General features: G+C 41.1%; 1 protein-coding gene across 3 annotated transcripts in view; it reads left to right on the top strand.

Annotated features, from left to right (window-relative positions):
* LOC124605483 (mini-chromosome maintenance complex-binding protein) overlaps window positions 1-23,453 on the top strand; it is an 89,372-nt gene that overhangs the window by 27,629 nt on the left and 38,290 nt on the right. For all 3 annotated transcript variants that reach the window (XM_047137205.1, XM_047137204.1, XM_047137206.1), the window contains exons 2-5: window positions 8,093-8,184; window positions 8,421-8,603; window positions 8,787-8,888; window positions 15,600-15,704. In XM_047137205.1, the coding sequence (XP_046993161.1) occupies window positions 8,093-8,184; window positions 8,421-8,603; window positions 8,787-8,888; window positions 15,600-15,704 (482 nt within the window). The remainder of the gene's footprint in view (window positions 1-8,092; window positions 8,185-8,420; window positions 8,604-8,786; window positions 8,889-15,599; window positions 15,705-23,453) is intronic.

Below are 23,453 nucleotides of genomic sequence, written 5' to 3' on the forward strand. Positions count from 1 at the left end.
ATGTCCTCTTCAGAGTTGATAGTGTAGCACAACAGATGACCCACCTAGTTTTAAACATTTTCTCACAGTTGTGGTTATAGTGTGTCTTTACCATATGAGCTGTGATTGATTTCTGTTATTTTGTTACAATGACCATTTCTTTCTTTGTAGGTGGGGGGGACAAAATATTTTCACATTTGGAGGAGAACATTTAAGATTTAAGTTTCATGAAAAGATCTTGCTGCAGCAAAAGACTCTCTCTCCTTTTTTTAAATGATTGCCACCTCAGCTCACATCTGTGACACTCTTTCACATATTTTGAGGTAATGCAAAACAAGCTGCCTTTCCTTGAATTTTTCAATGTCCATAAATCTTATCCAGTAAGGATCCCTTGCCAGACAGCAGTACTCCAGCAGGGGATGGACAAGTGTAGTGTAGACAGTCTCTTTCGCGAACCTATTGAAACTTCCAAGTGTTCTTCCAGTAAAACAGTCTGAGGAGCTTTCTCCACAACATTGTCTATGTGATGCTCCAATTTAAGATATTCCTATCTGTAATCCGTAAGTATTTAGGTTAATTCACAGCATTTAGATTTGTGTCATTTAATGTGCAATTGAAATGTAGTGCTTTCCTTTTAGTACTCATGTGGATGCCTTCACACTTTACATTATTTAGAGTCAATTGGCGCTTTCTGCACCATTCAGGTACAGAAAAATCTAAGAGGGTTACTCAGATTGCGTCCTAAATTGTTTATATAGATTAGGAGCAGCAGAGGAACTATTAACACTTCCTTGAGGAACGCCAGATATCTCCTCTGTTTTACTTGTCAACTTTCTGTCATTTGCTACAAACTGTGAACTTTGTGACAGGAAATTACAAATCCAGTCTCACAACTGAGACAATATTCCATAGAAATGCAATGTGATTTGGAGCCACTTGTGAGGAATGATATCAAAAGCCTTTCAGAAATCTAGAAATGTAGAATCATCCCCCGTCGATGGCATTCATTACTTCAAGTGAATAAAGTGCTGGTTGTTTTTCACGAGAACAATATTTTCTGAATCCGTACTGACTGTGTATCAACAGTTCCTCGAGGTAATTCATAATGCTCAAACACAGTATGTTTTCCGAAATCATACAACAAATCACCATCAGTGAGACAGGTCTGTAATTCATTAGATTTTTCTTTGGTGAAGGAATTTTGGAAAACAGTATTTATTAACTCCACTTTAGTGGCACAGTCATCTGTAACATTTCCATCACTATTGCACAGTGAGCGTGTTGTTTCTTGGTGCTGGTGTACTTCACATACAACCAGAATCTCTTTGGATTTTCTGCCATATTTCAGATAGTTTTGTTGTAGAAACTATTAAAGGCATCTTGCATTGAAGTTTGGGTTACATTTCAAGCTTCTGGAAAACGTTGGCAGCCTTGGGGATTTTGCATTCTTTTAAATTTGGCATGTTTTTTTTTTTTTTTTTTTTTTTTTTTTTTGGTTGCTTCTGCAACTGTTCTGATAAGAACAGGGGAGAAGGTGTTGAGATTCTGGAGAAATGTGAGTAGGGTGCCCACATCCTTAGTCCATATCACGAAGTGTCATCATTGAATGTGACCCAGGAAAGGGTTTGGGTGGTTAGGAAGGATTCCTATAGATGGCCATAAATAAATTGGCATAGCATGGTGCCCTTGTAGGTGATGTCTTCAAAGGAGAAGTAATTTTGGGTGAGGATATAGTCAGTCATGGTGACAGGGAAGAAGATTGAGGGTTTGGAGTCGGTCAGGCATTGGGAAAGGTAGTGTTTGGTAGTGGCAAAGCCATGGACATTGCTAATGTTAGTGTAGAAGGAGGTGGTGGTGGCATCATTAGGGATGAGCAGAATGCCATATGGTAAAGGAACAGGAACTGTGGAGAGTCAGCGGAGAAAATGGTTGGTGTCTTTTATGTAGGAGGATAAGTTATGGATAATAAGCTAAAGGTATTAGTGTATGAGAGCAGAGGTTCTCTCAGTGGGGGCACAGTAAACGACTGCAGTGGAGCATCCGAGGTGGTTGGGTTTATGGACTTTAGGAAGCATGTAGAAAGTGGGAGTGTGGGAAGTGGTAGGGGTGAGGAGGGAGGCAGATTTGGGTAAGATGTGGCGTGGGCCTAAGGATTTGAGGAGAGCCTGTAGATTCTGTTGGAATTCTGAAATGGTGGCAGGGTTTGTACGTGGACGAATCTGACAAATCCCTCCACTAGGTGATGCCTCTGGTTCAAAACCACAGTGATGGAGCCTTTGTCTGCAGGTGAGATTATAAATCAGGCCTACCTCTGGGGTAGGGTTCTGGACCCTACCCGAGTCCATCTGTCCCCTCACCTCTACCATTTCTCGCCCTCATACCTTGTACATACTTTGGAAAGTCTGTAAACCCAACCATTTAGGATGCCCCGTTGTGGCCAGTTACTGTGTCCTCGCTGAGATAATCTCTGTTCTCACAGACCTAACACCTTTAGCCTATTACCCGTAATTTACTCTCCTATATGAAGGACACCAACCATTTCCTCCACCGATTCTCCACAGTTCGTGTTCGTTTAGCACACTATGCTCTGCTTGTCCCTATTGATGCTACCATCTCCCTCTATACTAACATCCCTAAAACTCATGGCCTTGCCGCTATTGGACGCTACCGTGCTGAGTGCCCAACTGACTCCAAACCTACAACCTCCTTCCTGATTACTTCTTCTTTGAAGGCATGATCTACAAACAAACCTGTGGTACAGTGAAGGGCACCCACATTGCACCATCCTATGCCAATGAATTTGTAGACGATCTAGAGAAATCCTTACTAACCACCCAGAAATCCAAAACTCTCTCCTGGTTTAGATTCATTGATGACGTCTTTGTGATTTGGACCAAGAGTGAGGACATCCTATCCACATTCCTCCACCTCAGTACCTTCTACACCTTCATTTCACCTGATTCACCTCAGCCTAACAAGCCACTGTCCTCGATGTTGACCTCCACCTCAAGTATGGCCTGTCGGTATCTACTAACCACCAACAGTACCTCCACATAGTTAGTTGCCCAAGTCCCTTCCATATAGCCTAGCCACCCTTAGTGAACATCCTACTCACTACCCTCCCAACCTCACCAACAGTGATATTATGCCACCCACCAAACCTACGGAATATCTTTGCCCAGCCGTATTACACCCATACTCTCAACCCCCTTGTCTCATGGCTAATTTCCTTGTAGTAGACCTAGATGCAATACCTGTCTGATACATCCTTCCACAACCAGCTACTCCAGTCTGGTCTCAGGTATCTCCTATCCCATTAAAGGCAAGGCTACCTGTGAAAGGAGATATGGTCTACAAACTAAGCTGGAGCCCTGTGCTTTCTGTCTACATGAATAGCCACTGACAAACTGTGGCCAAGTGACAGCTGGACCACTCAGTTCCTGAACACGCTGCCCAACACAATGTGCTTCACTTTATCGACTGCTTCATATCCTGTGCCATCCTCCCTACCAATACTAGCTGTTCTGAATTGCGTGGGTAGAAAATCTCCCTGCAGTACATTCTACATTCCCATAACCTCCCTGGCCTCAGCCTTTGCTATTCAGTGTTCTTCACCTACCATTTGCATTCTCTACTCCCAGTACTACACTGCCTTCTATTTCACCAATGCACCCACTATTTGTTTTCCCCTCTTCTTCTTCTTTTCTGTTACTCTGATACACCTCCCTCTCTCCACCTCAGCCTCCTCCTTACTCCCATAACCCACGTGCAATTTCTCCCATCAGGTGCAATTGCTGCTGTACATAGGCTGGCCTCAGTGGCCAGATTTAGTCTGTGTGTTGTCCTTGTGTATATTAGAAACAGAGAGAGAGTAGTCATGAGAATATGAGTGGTGATTGTGTATTTTCGGAGCAGACCTTTTAATGGAAAGTTTATATGTATAGCAGTCTTTTTGTTGAGCCTGTCTGAGACACGGCATTTCCTCTATATGATTAGTAGAAATCTAGCAATGGAAGATCCAGGATGGAATGTAACAATAAAATTGAAACGATAGTTGCTACTGACCATATAGCGGAGACGCTAAGTTGCAGAAAGGCACAACAAAAAGACTGTCAAAAAGTTAGCTTTCGGCAAACAAGGCATTTGTCCAAAAAATAAACAAACAAATAAATAAATAAATAAAATGCGGTCATGCATATGCACGCGCGCGCGTGCTCACACGCACGTGCGCGCTCACACGCGCGCGCACACACACACACACACACACACACACACACACACACACACACCACACACACACACACACACACACACACACACACACACACACACGACCACAGTCTCTGGCAGCTGGAGCCAGACAGCAGCAGTGCATCATGGGAGAGGAAACTGGGTGTGGGTGAGGAGGTTGGGGTGGAGAGGGGGAGGTATAACAGGGTAGGGGTGGGGGAGGGTAAAGTGTTGTTGGGAGCGTGCAGGGTTGGTGGAGAGTAGGGCAGCAAAGTGCAGTTGGGAGGATAGATGGAGGCCGGGGGAAAAGGGATGGGGGGTTAGCGGAAAATGGGAGAAGTAAAAAGAATAGGTTCATTGGTGGAATAGAGGGCTGTTTAGTGCTGCAATGAATAGGGGAGGGCTAGATGGGTAAGGCCAATGACTAACGAGTCGAGGTCAGGAGGGTTACGGGAACATAAGATATTGCAAGGAGAGTTCCCACCTGCGCAATTCAGAAAAGCTGGTGTGTGTGTGTGTGTGTGTGTGTGTGTGTGTGGGGGGGGGGGGGGGGGGGGGGGGGGGGGGGGGAAGGATCCAGATGGCACAGGCTGTGAAGCAGTTATTGAAATGAAAGACACCATGTTGGACGTCGTGCTCAGCAACAGGTGGCTCAGTTGTTTAGTGGTCACAGTTTGTAGGAGGAGGTAGTGGTGGGAGGATGTATGGGACAGATCTTTCGTGTAGGTCTATCATAGGGATATGAGTCATGAGTCAAAGTTTTGGGAACACAGGATGTGTAGGGATGGACAAGGATATTGTGTAGGTCTGGTGAGCAGCAGAATACCACTGTGGGAGGGTGTGGGAAGGATAGCGGGTAGGACAGTTCTCTTTTCAGGGCACGACAAGAGGTAAGCGAAACCCTAGCGGGAAATGTAATCCAGTTGCTTCGACTACCTTGCGTCGTGCCCTGAAATGAGAAATGTCGTACCCACTATCCATCCCTTCCCTCCACAGTGGTATTCTGCCACCCATTGAACCTAAACAATATCAGTGTCCATCCCAACACTATCCGTGCTCCCAACCTCTTGTCTCATTGCTCATATCTCCGTAATAGACCCAAGTGCAAGATTTGTCCCATACATCCTCCCACCACCGCCTGCTCCAGTCATGTGATCTTCAAGCTAAGCTGCAACCACTGTGCTGCATTCTATGTGCACATGACAACCAACGGGCTGTCTGTCTGCATGACTGGCCACCAACAAGCTGGGTCAAGAAACAACTGGACCACCCTGTCCTTGTGCACACCGCCCAGCATGATGTCCTTTGTTTCAGTGACTGCTTCACAGCCTGTGCCATCTGAATCCTTCCCACCAACACCAGCTTTTCTGAGTTATGCAGGTTGAAACTCTCGCTGCAATATATTCTACATTCCTGTAATCATCATGGCCTCAACCTTCATTAGTCATTGGGTCCATTTAGCCCTTCCCTGTTCCCATTGCAGTACTACACAGCCCTATTCCATCAATTTTTTATTTCACTCCTTTTCTGCTACCCCCCATCTCTCCTTCCTCCATCTAATTTCTCGACTGCATCTAGCTGCCCTATTCCCCATTGTCTCTGCAAACTCCCAGCAGCATTTTATAATCCTCCACCCCCTACCCTGCTATCCCCTGCTCCCATGATGATGCCACATCGACCACTGGCTAACACTCACTTATAGGTAATACACAAACAGACATACCAAGGCATCTCACAAATGCTGTTAATGTGTAATGTAGAGTAATATTGGAAGGCCAAAAAAGTGATATGTTCTGTCAATAGCTGATTTTAAGTGACCGGTGACTGAACTGCGGCAGGAGACATGTTTTGTAGCTCTGAATTTATACTTGTGTCTGGAACTAACTACAGTCTCACGATATGTAATGTATCCAAGAAAGCGGCAGTCAGCAATCTGCAGAAGAACAGAAATCGCGATTGCTTTGTTCACGGCTATTAAAGCTAACCTCTATGAGCAAACTGAAGACAGAAAAAGTTCAGTTTCAGCACTAAAAGGAAACTTTAATTTTTTTGCTATCAGTGGTTACCAGAAACTTCTCACTGGCTACATGAGCTCCCACATTACCAACCGAAGAGCAGGCCTCGTTGGCACTTGGTTGCAGATTATAGATGACACAGGCAGATTCCAGACGAAAAGAGAATAATAGCTAGAAAAATAAGAGCAAATAAAAAAGTCGATATAATGATGAAAATGATGTGGCAAAGAATTAGAAATAAAAAATTACATTTAAACCAATTAATTGAATAAAGATGATAATTAAACTCATTTTATTGGATTCAGGAACACAAAAATTTCATGATATTTGCCGAGCTCTGAACTTACAACCTTTAGCATTGCAGGTTAATACACTAACCATTGCACAAAGTATAACACGGAGCCATGTTGTTATATTTTTGACTGTGCTCACCCGGTCGCAACGATGAATTGCAGGCTACAGAAACTCGGTTTCACACGATGTTGTGTGAAGCTTATCTGATGTAAGCCAATCTATATAATTATGATAACCGCTTATGTGACACTGAATCACATCTTTTGTGGAAGTATCCAGCAGTGTTTTGTTAGTGCTGTGTATGAAACGTGTATCTCATTAGAATCTGTGTGTGTGGTGTGTGTGTGTGTGTGTCTAGTGTTGTAGAGTTGCTCCGATGGAAGCAGTGTGGACCATCACTGCCATGCAGATGAGGTTTTTGACATCCAATACTGAAATTACATTATGTTTTGTAGTGCTGCATTACTAAATGTAACATTATTCCTACTGTAACATTGCACCCGGTAATGACAAATCATATTCACAAAGGGCTAACCATCCTTTCCCATTCAAATTCTCCAATTTATCAATGTGGTTCCCTCTTACATTGACAAGCGTAATGATGATTTTTTTCTCTCTTGCTGTTGGCAGGTAATTGTATGCAATAATAAGTTATGCAGCCCAGTATACTTACATGAGACACAGCTCTTAATAACAATACCATATAGCGGAGATGCTGAGTTGCGATAGGCACAATAATTATTAATTAATTGTGTGAATCTTTTTATTGTGCCTATCGAGACTCAGCATCTCCGCTATATGGTGAGTAGCAACTTTCCTTCTCTGGTATTGTTACATTCCACCCTGGATTTTCCTTTGTTTGATTTTTGCCTGACAGCTCTTAATAAGACATAATCAATCCTTGCATGGACTACAGGTCTGTTGTTCGAATCATTTACTTTGCTGTACCTTGCTTTAACTATCTTTGAGATCTGTGTAAATTCCATGATTTCCTCATTCTGCTTCAGTTTTCACAAAATATTGTAGTTATCTTCCTTCGATTTACTGCGTCTATGCTACACCATGATAAACTTAAGGTATTCTCCAAGATCATCTCATATCATTATACAAGAATCAGATGAGTGTATGCAGTGTCATCCATGACAGTGTGTGAATCTTACTCTATTTGGACCATGAAGATGGTGGTTGTAGTGGTGGTGGTGATTACGTTTTCATTGAACTTGATCATCACTATAGTACTCCATGTATTTTTACTCATTCCACCTCACATATCCTCCTGCACCACTGTCACTCATAATATGTTCTCCAAACTTGCACCTAATTACTACTGTTTGTTTCCAGACTGTTTGAGTGTTGTTTTATTTTTTTGTAACACTACATGATTTTGATGAACACTTGATTAACATTAACTAAAATATACTACTTACATTACGTATTTTTCTTATGTGAACTGCAAGATACACAGTTACAGATTCCATTTCAGTCTAAGAGACAAAAAGTAAACATATCTGCTGTATTCTTATGGCTTGAAAAACATATTTTCATGAAATTATATCTGTTTTCATTTTTTACAGATCTGGATTTTTTAAAGTGGTCACCTGTATATTGCGAAACAAATTTGCCATTTTGCAAGAATCACCTGCTAGAGGACAAAAATTGGTACATGGTAAGCTATGTGTGTTTCTATTTGTCATTTATTCTCCACTTACACAGGCACTTGGATGTACTGACTGCTTTTGAGTGTTTATTCTACTTTGTAATTGAGACTATGCTTCATTTTATTTTTGCAAGTATTTAGTGTTTAAGGACGTATTCATCTAAAAGCATTTGACTTTTTTGTTCACCACCATACCACGACAATGTAGACAACACACCACTTATGAATATTTTGTATGCTTACAGTTGCCATTGATCAATGGAATACAACAGAAATGTTTGAAAGAGAATCAACTGGTTCGATTCCAAGGTATGATTGTCGACATGCCTGATCCAGAATACTACTTGAGTTCATATGAAGTACAGAATAACACAGATGGACACAGAACAGTTAAATCCGGAAGATATTGTGAGATTTTAGATATTGGGGTGAGCTATTACATAATACTCTTTCCTGTTGTAATTTTTTCTTTTATTTAGGATTCAGCATAATTTTTTAGCAAACTTAGCAATAATCTTTTTAGAATAAAAAACTGGCTACTAATATTAACTGTGATTTGATTGTGTACTTACTATGTAACAGAAAATCAATGTCTGACATTCTTTTTTCAGTCAGAGGAACGCCTTGTAGAGGAATCTCCAAATAATGTTACCAGTGAACGACATCAGTTGTATTGTATAACTGACCCAACACTAAGTCCATGGGTTGTGAATGTATCCTTAAAGTAATTTGAGTAACAGACCTAGATTGTTAAAACTTGTGTACCTTTGTCTGTATTTTTAATCTCAGAGCTTCTTTTATAGCAGATAATCGTACTTTAAAAAAAAAAAGTTTTGACATGATATATAATAAATTGCAACTGTTTTCTTTTTTAAATGAGTAAAGTCCATAAAACTTCTAATTGATCTTCTTTTGGACTGGATTCCTATTTTTTGTGGTTGTATTGTACTTCTCTATGGATTAAATAAAGCTTTATATCTCGTCTTCATAGCAGGAAACACTGGGATGCTTTGCCCTACAGTGGAGTTCAGACTTAAAAAAGTAGAAAAATTTGCTGTGGAAGTTTATTCATATTGCTCATTTTCAATAATTAAATGGTTTTATATGTTACCTGATTTATTACTAGTTGTCTATAGCCTAGTGTGAGAACAATTAATTATTTCTGACCTCTTCTGCAACATTGAGACAAGAAAAAAAAGAACATACATTAAGTACAGATATCTTAATTTGTTCCTAATTAAGCTGAGTGAGAGTTTTGAAAACATCTCTGGGGAAAAATATTATTACTGCAGCTGAAGGCCAACCCACTTATGTCTTTGACCAAAATAATCAAGGTTATTAATAATAGCAAATAGTTGCCTGGGCCCATTCCAAACTTTTCTGTTCACTTCTGATACTAACGCATTATCTGTAAACAAACCCAAGTTCGTTGAGAGCAGACTACTGAATGAAAGACTGAGAACATCCAGGTACAATGCAGTGTTGATATCCAGTAGGTGGAAAGTTGTGATTGATGGTTCATGCAATGGATGGTACTAGACTGGGTCAAGGCTACCATAATGGCCCTGGTGTTGTGAGCAGCTCATCACACATGAAATACCCTTGTTGATGATTGTCAACTGTAGTAATGTAGTAATGAAATCAGCTATTTGGGGGGAGGATATTAAATCTGCCCCCCCCCCCCCAAAAAAAAATCTCTCTCTCTCTCTCTCTCTCTCTCTCTCTCTCTCTCTCTCTCTCTGTGTGTGTGTGTGTGTGTGTGTGTGTGTGTGTGGTTTTTGTTTGGGGGGGGGGGGCGTTATCATAACATCCTGCTAACAGATGAGCAGGTCCAGAACCATGAGGTTGGGCCCAGCCAACCCACTGAGACACGCAGCGAGCATGAGAGTCACAGCTGCTGATGACCCTGGTGTCCGATCTGGAAGTTGAAGGTAGTGGCAGGGGTGCCACTTGCGATTGTGGTCACAGCCAGAACTGGTTGCAATGGCAGGTCAGATAGACATACCCAAAGTCAAACACCTGATTCCTCCTCCATAACTGACAATCACTCCTTGGGGCCCCTCTGGACATCAGCCTAATGTGTGTGTCCAAACACAGGTTCCTTGAACATACGTGGGCCTATATACAGGCTGGGAATTTTGCCCAGGACACAGGAGGTCTAACAGTGTCTTATGGCAGTGCCCATGCAGTGTTTTGGCCAGATTGACTCCTATATTAGGAGTGGACAAATACATTGCAAGGAAGCTGCACAGGCCTTCCTTGGTAGATGATGTCTGCAAGGCCTTCCACACTTGTTTTCAACATAATGGACCATTAGCTCGGATTTTGCATTGAGTCTGGATGAAAACAGGCAGTTGTCAGGTGTCCGGTTTTGTTGACAGAAAGCCTGGAACTGCTTCAATGTAAATTGAAGCCCATTTTCGCACGCCAAGGTGCTGTCGATAGTGAATGTCATTGATACGTCATGGACGGTAGTAGAGGTGGTAGCGAGTGCCATCCAGTCCACAGAGCACTCTGAAACAGCCCTATAAAACCTGTGTGGGTCCTCTCCAATATATGGTCAGGGCAGTGCCAGGGTGAAAAAATTTAACACAAGGGACCATGCTTGGCAGGAGCAGCATGCAAATTTAGTGTTGGCATTGATGCCGGTCCAATAGATGTTTTGCTGGATCAATACCTTCATGCACATCATCCCACAATGTGAAGCATCAAGAAGCTGAAGGATGTGGGGCCAGAATGGAGGTGGAACTTGCATTCAGAGTTCTCTGTGGCAAATGTTAAGAAGCCCTTAATGGCATTGAGCCAGTACCGCAACACACAATAATTGCAAAAGGCCTGGTCGTACTGGTTGGAAACATACTCAAGGCACTCCGTCTGTACCGCAGACAAAACTTTCCACAGGTGCAGGTCGCGGAATGATGCCATGGCTATCTCATGCATGGTAAGTGGAATTGATCAAGGGATTCTTGTAGTTCTTGGTACAGGGCAAAACAAACTGTTTCTTAGCCATCGAAGTTCATGTTTGGGCTAAGAGGGAGGCAGGACAGGGTCTCTGTGCTGGAATGTTTGTCTGTAGGACAAAAGTCAATTTCATGGTGGTACCTGCTTAGAAACAATGTACAGGGCTGCAAATGCTGCACTGTCTTCTCTGGGAGCTTAAAATGATGCCCAAACTATGACACCAGGGATTTGTGGTCAGTTAACAGGTGAAATTTGATACCATATGAATTCATGTGAAATTTTTTGATCCCATAAATGACTGCTAACCCTTCTTTTTAATCTGGAAATAGTTACGGAGGTGAAGGCAATTGACTGTTCAGTACTTAGGTGACAAACCTGCCACTATTCTGTAGTGGGAATGTGTCAGTCACAGGAGTCCACAGCACGCCCAGTGTATGTGGCATCAGACTGGTGCCGCCATGAGAGCATCCTTGAATTGCTGAAAAGCCTATTTACAGGTGGCTGACCACAGATTTTTGGGTTGTGTGATTTGCATAGCTTGGGGAAAAAACTTGGCATAGTATGTGATTTTACCCAGAAATGACTGCAGCTGTTTAAGGATACTAGAGGTCGGTATCTTAACAGTCACACTGTGGTGGTGCTTGCGTGTAATATCTTCATGACTAAGAATGTTCTCCATCTATTTGACCTGGAGAAAAAGAAACTGCAGTGTTCCAACTGAAAGTGAAGCTCTTTTCCTAGAGTCATTTGAAAAGGGATCAGAGATTCTTTGGAAGTTATTGCATTGCTCAGCTTGCGTCAGACCTGTAATGGTGATAGTATCCAAATAAACAACACAGTGCAAAATACCTTGAATGGATTCTTCTAAATACTAGCAACCCTAAATGGTAAACGATATTACCTGTATAACGTGAATGGTGTATTTAAGACTAACAGCTGGCATGATGCATCATCAAGCAGCAGTTGTAGATATTCTTTGTTTAGATCTATCTTTGAAAAACAGTGGTCCGCAGCCAGTACATTTAAAGTTTAATGCTGATGAGGTATAGGATAGAGATAAAGATTGGCCTGGAAATTAATAACGGCAGTTCATGGCTGTTCGCATCCTCTGTTTCTAAAATAATGATCCTGTCTTTCTTCAGCCAATGTCACTTTCGTCTTCTAAATCATTCACAGTTATATCACGTTGGTTGATTATAGCCATATTGTTTTCTTCTTCACTTCCACTACATCTCATTCACTTGGAACATCAGAACAATTGTCCACAAACAGTTCAGCAAGAATCTCGCTTTCCGTCAACTGTTTTCGCGACATACTGCGCAAGGCAACAACTACAGTACTGACTATTTTGCGGTACTGATTGTTGGTGGTAAAACTGAAGCTCAAAATAAGTTCTTACTGTTGTTCACTGCACTGAATCCTCCAATTAATTTATAACCTTTTGTTAAATTCAGATAGTTATTGGAATGAGCAACAGGTCTCAGAAAATGCACACAGAACGAAAAATGTAAATTTATATGATCCATCCCCAACAGTTGGATGTGGAAACATGAGACATATGCAGTGTGTTGAGGACAGCTATTGGCATTGCCCATTGACTGATTGAAGCAGGGGAAATAACACCTTGATCCAGAAGCCAAACCAGTTCCTGTGGCAAGACTAGTACACTTGACCACTGAGTGGCAGAATATGCTGTTGAGTGAGTGCAACATGTCCCATTTCAGTGGATGGATCACAACCTGTGCCACCTGGATCCTTCCCCACACCTGCCTCTCTCATGGGCATACATAAATGGGAGTTGTTCTTGCCACACAGTTTTCAACATTGTAATCCTTACGGTCTGGATCACTGTCAGCTTCTGTCCCATTCACGCTTCCGCTGTTGACGTATTGTGCACTCAAAACTCTCTTCTTCAGTCTCCCTCTTCCTTTGTTCTATCTCCCCCTCCCAATCCATTCTTCCACATCACACACATGTGCACCCAGAACAAGCTCACTGGTGCCACATTCCCATTCTATGTTCGTACTGCCTCTTCCTTCTAGCTGTCAGCCCTCTTCCCTGTATCTCCTTCCCATTACAAGTGTGCAATCTTTCTTCCCTCACCCACTTCTCATGATAGTGAGTCTCTCTCTCTCTCTCTCTCTCTCTCTCTCTCTCTCTCTCTGTGTGTGTGTGTGTGTGTGTGTGTGTGTGTGTGTGTGTGTGTGTGTGTGTGTGGGGTGGGGGTAGTAGTACATAGTTCGTTTAAGGCAGACCCACAACATAAAGGTTACATATCTTAACAGTGGTAACTACATTTTTGTTTTTGTGAACCTTCTTCAGCACCATTTAGAATACATCAAAGCTAGGTTTCTTTTGTAACATTCCATATATTTCATCATTGTAGTAGCACCACAATTGGTAGTTACATTTTTTGTTGTTTTTCAGTTAGCCTCTGCCAGCTTGGACGTGTAGGTTTCTTTTTTTATTGGTTTTATTTTTTTCGGAACAATAGGAAATGGATAATGAATGCACTTGTGTGGACATACAAGAGGAATTGGCTGCCCTCTGGAAACAGGTAGAAACGGCATTGGCCTAGGGTCGATGGGCTTCAAGTTATTCCGTTAAGCTCCAGCAATGTTGAGGCACCTTACATCAAAGCTGCAGCACCTCTGGTGTTGCTGGAAACTGTAATGACACTGCATTTTCCGAAGTGTAAGATTTGACCAGTTTGCTCGTACTTTTTTGTGAATGACAGACAGTGGTGGAATTCGCATCTCTATTCAGAAGCATAATGGTCGCATTGTTGTATGACTACCAATACCAAAGAGTGGTGGGAATTGTTCTTCTGGTCTGTAAGGATGGCATTCTGTTCTCCATCGTGGAAAACATGAGTCAGTGGGGGTGAGAATGGCTGCAGCAAGAGGGGAATGAAGTTCAAGAAAACACATAATTATTCATCAAGCTAGGGCAGATACAGCTGTCTGCCCTCATTTGTTGGGTGCAGCCTGGTGTTGAATCATAGATTCTTTATGTTGATGTAGTGGCGGCAGTTGTTTGTGAAGGTCACACACACAGCTGGGAGGTAGCACAATGATAAGAAGTTAGTGCAGCAGTCTTGCAGACCCGAGTGTCTGCGCTTAGTGATGGTCGTACTGGATTCCATGAGCAGCTTAACAGTGTGGAACGTCAGACCCTGACAAGTACGATCAGTGGTTGACAGATGAAGGCTGTCTAACCTGCCACACAGGCCCACTGCACTCTGTTGCTGAACTCTTCACTGACCGGTTCACTGCCAGTAGGTCATTGGACCTGCCTTTTCATAGTGTTCTTGCGGCAATTTATTTTGCTGTTGGGTGGCAAATGCATGCATGCCAAGTGACACAATGCTATGTCACCTAGTCGTTACCAGTCTCGCCACATTGGTGTTATTTGCTAGTTGATTGTGTCATTAGCTACCTGCCTTTGGGATGCTAACTGGATCACTGTGTCCTTTACAAATGTCTGCTTGTGTCTATGTGCGGATGGATGTGTGTGTGTGTGTGTGTGTGTGTGTGTGTGTGTGTGTGTGTGTGTGTGGGGGCGCGCGCGAGCGTGCGAGTGTATACCTGTCCTTCTTTCCCCCTTGGGTAAGTCTTTCCGCTCCCGGGATTGGAATGACTCCTTACCCTCTCCCTTAAAACGCACATCCTTTCGTCTTTCCCTCTCCTTCCCTCTCTCCTGACGAAGCAACCATTGGTTGCGAAAGCTAGAATTTTGTGTGTGTGTATTTGTTTGTTTGTGTTTCTATCGACCTGCCAGCGCTTTCGTATAGTAAGTCACATCATCTTTGTTTTTAGATATATTTTTCCCACGTGGAATGTTTGTGTGTGTGTGTGTGTGTGTGTGTGTGTGTGTGTGTGTGAGAGAGAGAGAGAGAGAGAGAGAGAGAGAGAGAGAGACTGTATTACACTGGCAGTTGATCAGTTCCACCTTGTGTTCTATGTAGAAATGGCTGCTTTAAGCTGTTTCTGACAATTGAATTTTGTCTCTGATGATATATTGAAGTTTCAGCATCTAAGTAATCAACTGCCAAACAACAGATCCTAAGTCTCATGTTTGATCATTAGGATTTTTGTCTGTCACTTATAACTTCTTTTGCTTTTGGCAATGTTTGTTGATGTGAAAAATGCTTAGTTAGATCATGGTTGGTAATCTACATTAAACTGTATGTCCCTCTATAAATTGCCAGCCAAGTCAGTTCTAAGGCCAAAAGAAACAACGGAATACCACGTCCTATTGCAGCATGCTCAGTAAGTCACTGTGGTCTTCAAACCACCCTTGGATTAATGACAGCTTTACCTTTTTCATATTGTCTGTTTTATAATTGTTAGTGTATTTGCAGCATTCTGCAATGTTTCCAGTCATACTGCTTTCTGTCATAAAGAAATGTAGACATGTCATTCTGCTTGTAAAGGATGTATTTGTCCTTAATTTGCTTGAAGTACTTACGAGATCAGCAAATGATAATGACGCCTAATGAAGATGAGAACACTGAAACTGTGTCGAAGCGTCAGAAAGGGTCAGATGTCGATGCCTGCTTAATAAAGGTAACTGTTAATTTTTATTTGTAATTGGAGTCTATAAAGCATTCAGAAAATTTGAAGAGATTGTTGTTGAAACGCTTTCTCATGTTTTGTTGGTTTATAAATAAGACACGATAATTTTATTTGTGACCCAAAGTAGGACACTGTACTAGACGGAGCAGTGATTAAGACATTGAATACCTGTTTCGGAGGAGTATGCTTCAGATCACTGCCGAGCCACACAGTATTCCATTGTTGCTCTGAATTGCTGCCAGGATGGATCCTTCATTGAGGCCTGCTGTCAGCAAACACACTAATGCTCTGTCTTCAGTGACTTTGATGTGAAGGTGATATTCATCTGATAACCTTCACCTCTTTTAAACAGCAAGATTTTGTAAAAGATATTTGAACCTTGTCGATTTGCCATATTATGACCAGTCAGTAACAGTTGTGATATTGTTAGTTGTCATTTGGAACAATCAGCAGATCCTATTTTAATTGTACAATGTGTATGAAAAACTTAAATTTTGCAAAGTTAGTATTGTCTGGACGCTCACCAACTTGACAGGTAATCAGAGAACTTGGTGAATGAGAACATGTGGACGTAAAGGCATAAATCTAAGGCATTCCATGGCAGAAGTGCACACTTTCTGAATGAATCATAACTGGTACTGTATCCTAGTTATGTCAAACCATGCATGAAGTGAACTACTTTATGGAGTGGAAACAGAGAGGTTCCCAAGAAGAATATGGAGCTGTGTATATGTCGTGTGGAAGGGGGGGGGGGGGGGGGGGAGGGACAGTTTTCAGTGATAGTTTTTGAGAGAATGTGTAGCTTTCTGTTGTTACACAATTTGTGGAAGAAAATTGGTAAATTTGCACGTTTACATTATCCAACCCATGGCAATAGTCTGCATGTAACATGGATTCTGTACATAAAATTGAGGCAGGTCTTCCAGCACTTGCATAAATCATCAAACCTTGCACCATCATGCATTCAAAGCTATTCAGTGCTCCAACAGAATTACTTTGTAATTAACCCTTTAGTCCAGATGAATCACTTAAATCAGTTGATGTTGTTGTTGTTGTTGTTGTCTTCAGTCCTGAGACTGGTTTGATGCAGCTCTCCATGCTACTCTATCCTGTGCTAGCTTCTTCATCTCCCAGTACCTACCGCAACCTACACCCTTCTGAATCTGCTTAGTATATTCATCTCTTGGTCTCCCTCTATGATTTTTACCCCACTACACTGCCCTCCAATACTAGATTGGTGATCCCTTGATGCCTCAACACATGTCCTACCAACCGATCCCTTCTTCTAGTCAAGTTGTGCCACTTCTCTTCTCCCCAATCCTATTCAATACCTCCTCGTTAGTTATGTGATCTACCCATCTAATCTTCAGCATTCTTGTGTAGCACCACATTTCAAAAGCTTCTATTCTCTTCTTGTCCAAACTATTTATTGTTTATGTTTCACTTCCATACATGGCTACACTCCACACAAATACTTTCAGAAATTACTTCCTGACACTTAAATCTATACTCGATGTTAACAAATTTCTCTTCTTCAGAAACACTTTCCTTGCCATTGCCAGTCTACATTTTATATCCTCTCTACTTCGACCATCATCAGTTATTTTGCTCCCCAAATAGCAAAACTCCTTTACTACTTTAAGTGTCCCATTTCCTAATATAATTCCCTCAGCATCACCCGACTTGATTCGACTACATTCCATTATCCTCGTTTTACTTTTGATGATGATCATCTTATATCCTCCTTTCAAGACACTATTCATTCCGTTCAACTGCTCTTCCAAGTCCTTTGCTATCTCTGACAGAATTACAATGTCATCGGCGAACCTCAAAGTTTTTATTTCATCTCCATGGATTTTAATACCTACTCTGAATTTTTCTTTTGTTTCCTTTACTGCTTGCTCAATATACAGATTGAATAACATTGGGGAGAGGCTACAACCCTGTCTCACTCCCTTCCCAACCACTGCTTCCCTTTCATGTCCCTCGACTCTTATAACTGCCATCTGCTTTCTGTACAAATTGTAAATAGCCTTTCCCTCCCTGTATTTTACCCCTGCCACCTTTAGAATTTGAAAGAGAGTATTCCAGTCAACATTGTCAAAAGCTTTCTCTAAGTCTACAAATGCTAGAAACGTTGGTTTGCCTTTCCTTAATCTTTTTTCTAAGATAAGTCATACAGTCAGTATTGCCTCACGTGTTCCAGTATTTCTACGGAATCCAAACTGATCTTCCCCGAGGTCGGCTTCTACCAGTTTTTCCATTCGTCTATAAAGAATTCGTGTTAGTATTTTGCAGCTATGGCTTATTGAACTGATTGTTCAGTAATTTTCACATCTGTCAACACCTGCTTTCTTTGGGATTGGAATTATTATATTCTTCTTGAAGTCTGAGGGTATTTCGCCTGTCTCATACATCTTGCCCACCAGATGGTAGAGTTTTGTCAGGACTGGCTCTCCTAAGGCCGTCAGTAGCTCTAAGGGAATGTTGTCTACTCGCGGGGCCTTGTTTCGACTCAGGTCATTCAGTGCTCTGTCAAACTCTTCACGCAGCATCCTATCTCCCATTTCATCTTCATCTACATCCTCTTCCATTTCCGTAATATTGTCCTCGAGTACATCTCCCTTGTATAGACCCTCTATATACCCCTTCCACCTTTCTGCTTTTCCTTCTTTGTTTAGAACTGGGTTTCCATCTGAGCTCTTGATATTCATACAACTGGCTCTCTTTTCTCCAAAGGTCACTTTAATTTTCCTGTAGGCAGTATCTATCTTACCCCTAGTGAGATAAGCCTCTACATCCCTACATTTGTCCTCTAGCCATCCCTGCTTAGCCGTTTTGCACTTCCTGTCGATCTCATTTTTGAGACGTTTGTATTTGTTTTTGCCTGCTTCATTTACTGCATTTTTATATTTTCTCATTTCATTAATTAAATTCAATATTTCTTCTGTTACCCAAGGATTTCTACTAGCCCTCGCCTTTTTACCTACTTGATCCTCTGCTGCCTTCACTATTTCCTTCCTCAAAGCTACCCATTCTTCTTCTACTGTATTTCTTTCCCCATTCCTGTCAACTGTTCCCTTATGCTCTCACTGAAGCTCTCTACAACCTCTGGTTCTTTCAGTTTGTCCAGGTCCCATCTCCTCAAATTCCCACCTTTTTGCAGTTTCTTCAGTTTTAATCTACAGGTCATAACCAATAGATTGTGGTCAGTCCACATCTGCACCTGGAAATGTCTTACAGTTTAAAACCTGGTTCCTAAATCTCTGTCTTACCATTATATAATCTATCTGACACCTTTTAGTATCTCCAGGGTTCTTCCATGTATACAATCTTCTTTCATGATTCTTAAACCAAGTATTAGCTATGATTAAGTTATGCACTGCCCAAAATTCTACCAGACGGCTTCCTCTTTCATTTCTTAGCCCCAATCCATATTCACCTACTATGTTTGCTTCTCTCCCTTTTCCTACTGACGAATTCCAGTCACCCATGACTATTAAATTTTCGTCTCCCTTCACTACCTGAATAATTTCTTTTATCTCACCATACATTTCATCAATTTCTTCATCTGCAGAGCTAGCTGGCATATAAACTTGTACTACTGTAGTAGCCGTGGGCTTTGTGTCTATCTTGGCCACAATAATGCATTCACTATGCTGTTTGTAATAGCTTACCCGCACTCCTATTTTTTTATTCATTATTAAACCTACTCCTGCATTACCCCTATTTGATTTTGTGTTTATAACCCTGTAGTCACCTGACCAGAAGTCTTGTTCCTCCTGCCACCGTATTTCACTAATTCCCACTATATCTAACTTTAACCCATCCATTTTCCTTTTTAAATTTTCTAACCTACCTGCCCGATTAAGGGATCTGACATTCCACACTCCGATCTGTAGAACACCGGTTTTCTTTCTCCTAATAACGACATCCACTTGAGTAGTCCCCTCCCGGAGATCCGAATGGGGGACTATTTTACCTCCGGAATATTTTACTCAAGAGGATGCCATCATCATTTAACCATACAGTAAAGCTGCAAGCTGTATGCAGATGAATTGCATCCAATTTTCATTGTATTTTCTTTGTAAATAGTTTGTTTAAATAATACTTGTCAATCATTTGTTGATCATATTGTCATATGAGTAATGCATTCAACCTTTCCTTGTTTCACATTGAATTAATGTATTTTCCTGCTTCTGATTACTTTATGGAATTTAAATGCAGGGACCTGCATTCTTTGGAAAAAATCATATACCTCTCTTCTTTTGCTTTCTCTCTTAAGATTTATTATAACACTAGAATCATATGAAAAAAGTTCCAATTCTGCTTGTTGAAGTTAAGTGGGTGGTTGTCCAAGTATATAAGAAACAGGAGTGGACCCAAAATTCAACCATTTGGGTTTCCCTTTGTGTTTTTTCCCTGACACTAAAAATTTCTAAGCTCACGACATTGTTTGTATTATTCAGCACAACCCTTTGCATTCAGTTTGATAAATATGAGTCAAACTTTTCCCTACACACTCATGTGCGGAAAGAAGAAACTAAAATAGGGGAAAAAATTTTCAAATTGTATTTTGCTGGGTGATTCATGTATGACTTGCATCTGTCTTGTACGTAAAGCGCAAAAATCTCAGTAAATAATGTTTTTTGTTCCATGAAGGTTCAGGGAAACTGCCACATGTCAATAACTTGATGTCATGATATTTTGGCCTGTCTCCTGGCCATCTTCAGGTGTTGAAATTTCACCGAGATCCCCTGTTGAAAACCATAGTGGCACATGGATGGTGTAACCAGTCATCACTGCTTGTGTATTGCTAGAATGCGTGTGTCGCTGCTCCAAGTCTTTGCATTGGTGAGCGCCCTCCTTGGTGAAAGGTTGCTTCGACGATATAAGATTGATTATCTTCACTTGGTAAAATCCAAGAACGACTTCAGCTGTGCAAAGCACGAAGTTTTTCTATAATAGGATTGCATGCACCATATAACTGGAAACTGCGGTCCCAATTTATAAGGGTCTCGGACAGCTGTGTTTCTAATGATTAATTGATAATATCATCCAAAAAGTTTGAAGTATGGACCACAATGTTCGTTTCGTTGTGCTTCATTAAATGACCAGTAGATTTAGTGTTTTGCAGTAGCTGATTTGCTGTCTTGGAGTAAGTGAGTACATCGCTGACATTCCACTGAGCACTCTATAACAGTGTGTGTCGTTTGCCCTATTTGTGATTTGCCACACTTACATGGAATCTTACAAAACATCTGCATTGTACAGCTCTACGTTGTATTTGTCAGATCCCAGAAGCAAGAAGTGCCGAGATTTTTGATTTAGGGCAAAATTTTCTTGGAAACATTTCCAGTGTACGGGATGTCCCTGGAGGAATGGTCAATATTTAGGGGTATGACAGGAATGATCTTCCAAAGCAAAATAGTGTAGTAAATGAGGACTCTAAAATACATATCTTAAGTACTATGAGCATTTCTTTATCTTCGATACTATGAAAGAAATCTCTTCTACTGCAACCTCTTAGCTTTCCATATTTTCAGGTATACATTGGCTTTGAAGTGCATACCCTTAAGAGCTTTGAGCACTTGTTCAGAAGAAGAGATGTTTCACAGTAGCAAAGGTGAACAACAAGTGCTTATAGTTCCTAAGATGTGCCTTTTAGAGCCCACGTTTACTGGACTTTTTTTGCTTGAAATTGTTGTTCTTTTCATATCCCTGAATATGTACCATTCCTCGTGGGTCACCCTATATAACAGGTAGGCTGTCATCTTGAAGGCCTCAGCCTCTACCTTGTTGTGTCATTTGTATGTTTGTAGCATTCTGTGTATCTGGTGAGATGAATATACATTTTCCTGGAACATAGTTGAATGTGTTACAACTTTCCTTGCAGGTTACCAGCATCTGAGATGATATGGGCTTGAGGTATTCAGAACACCCAGTGTTTGTGTCAGATGGTAGCAACTAGTTGCAGGATCTGTATGAGTGAACTTTCGAAATATTGGGTGTCCAACTCCGCCATTAATCATACAATGAACTAAGACAACTAAACAAGGGTAATGACCTCCGTTCCCATAGTAAATTTTATGTTTTCATGTATGGAGTTTCAATGTGGAAGGAACTCGCGGAAACGGTTCAAACCATGAGGCAAACTTTAGAGGTATCATCAGTGTATCGCCAAAATACTGTTGATTTTGAAAGTGCTGAGTCTAATACCTTAAAGTCTTCCATCTACTGTTATTACAAGACTGTAAACGTGTTTCACATACTAGCTCATGAATTTCTTTGGTTATAGATGCACTTTACTCTAAGTTTGGTAAAAGGAAATGAAAACTTCAGTTTGGTGAATAAAAAGCTAGTTAGATGGCAGTCGTCAAAAAAGGGTTCATTGGTGTAGTAGATACTGCAATGGAAAACAAAAAATTATTTTCAAGTGAAGCCTTCAATTGTTGAAGCTGCTTCATGCCAACACTTGTAATTTTACTGACCTGTCCAACTCCTCATACATCTTCTTTCGTTGCCCAGTTGGTGTTAGATGCATTTTTTAATGTTTCAAGTCAGTACTGTTGAAGTTGATTTTCATTTGATACTTATTTAATGTCATTGCCCACACTGATGATGACCAGCTCAATAATTTTTACTAGAAAGGTTACGTAGTTGCATAGACTTTGAGCAGTCTCAATTAAATGAGGAAGTGGCTGTGATACAAGATCCATTTTTAATGACTATTCAATTTGAATTTTGCACAGCTGACTGTGTGTAGTGCTGATTATCATGAAATTTACTCTGCTTGCTCAAAACTCACTGACTACATACACCTATCTGTACTCTACAGTGGAAACTCCAGGATGGAATATCAACAGATATGAAAAGGAAACACTGCTACTCACCATAAAGATGACACATCGAGTTGCAGCCCTGTACAATGAAAATATTACAGTAACAGTCGTTCTGTTGTGCCTATCTGCAACTCAGTGCGTCATAGTTATGGCGAGTAGCAATCTATTCTTTTCATAATTTCTGATATCTGTGCTCTACTATAGTTTGGACTGAATGGCAGTGCCAGTGATTGTAGTACGTGTTTAAAAATGTGCGGAAAGGGTTTTATACAATGCTAAAATACATTGCTGTTATTCCGGAAAAGAACAGATGTCCGGAATGATGGTGGGTGTACACATTTGGTTGTATATCCATAAAATTGCATTATTATTTTACGTGCTAATTTATTTAGCAGAATTTTGAGTGTTCTGGCAAAGTCCTCAAAAATTTAAATGGAAACTCTAATGTTACATTTGAAATGTTTTATAAATGAACATGTTATTCTAGTATAAGTATGCACTTTTGGAAACTGAAATAAAAGGGTTATAAACCAGTAACATTGGCTTTTTGGTATGATGACTTTTTAACATTCAAGCATTGTAATTCTCATGGCAACAATTTTATATAAAGATACACGGAACAGCCAAAGAAACTGGTACACCTGCCTAATGTTGTGTAGGGCCCCTGCGAGCAAGCAGAAGTGCCGCAACATGATGTGGCATGGACTCGACTAATATCTGAAGTAGTGTTGGATGGAACTGACACCATGAATCCTGCAGGGTTTTCCATAAATCCAAGAGAGTACAAGGGGGTGGAGATCTCTTCTGAAGAGCATGTTGCAAGGCATCGCAGATATGCTCAATAATGTTCATGTCTGGGGGGTTTGATGGCCAATGGAAATGATTAAACTCTGAATAG

The sequence above is a fragment of the Schistocerca americana genome, chromosome 3, assembly GCF_021461395.2.
Source record: "Schistocerca americana isolate TAMUIC-IGC-003095 chromosome 3, iqSchAmer2.1, whole genome shotgun sequence".
Lineage (NCBI taxonomy): Eukaryota > Metazoa > Arthropoda > Insecta > Orthoptera > Acrididae > Schistocerca > Schistocerca americana.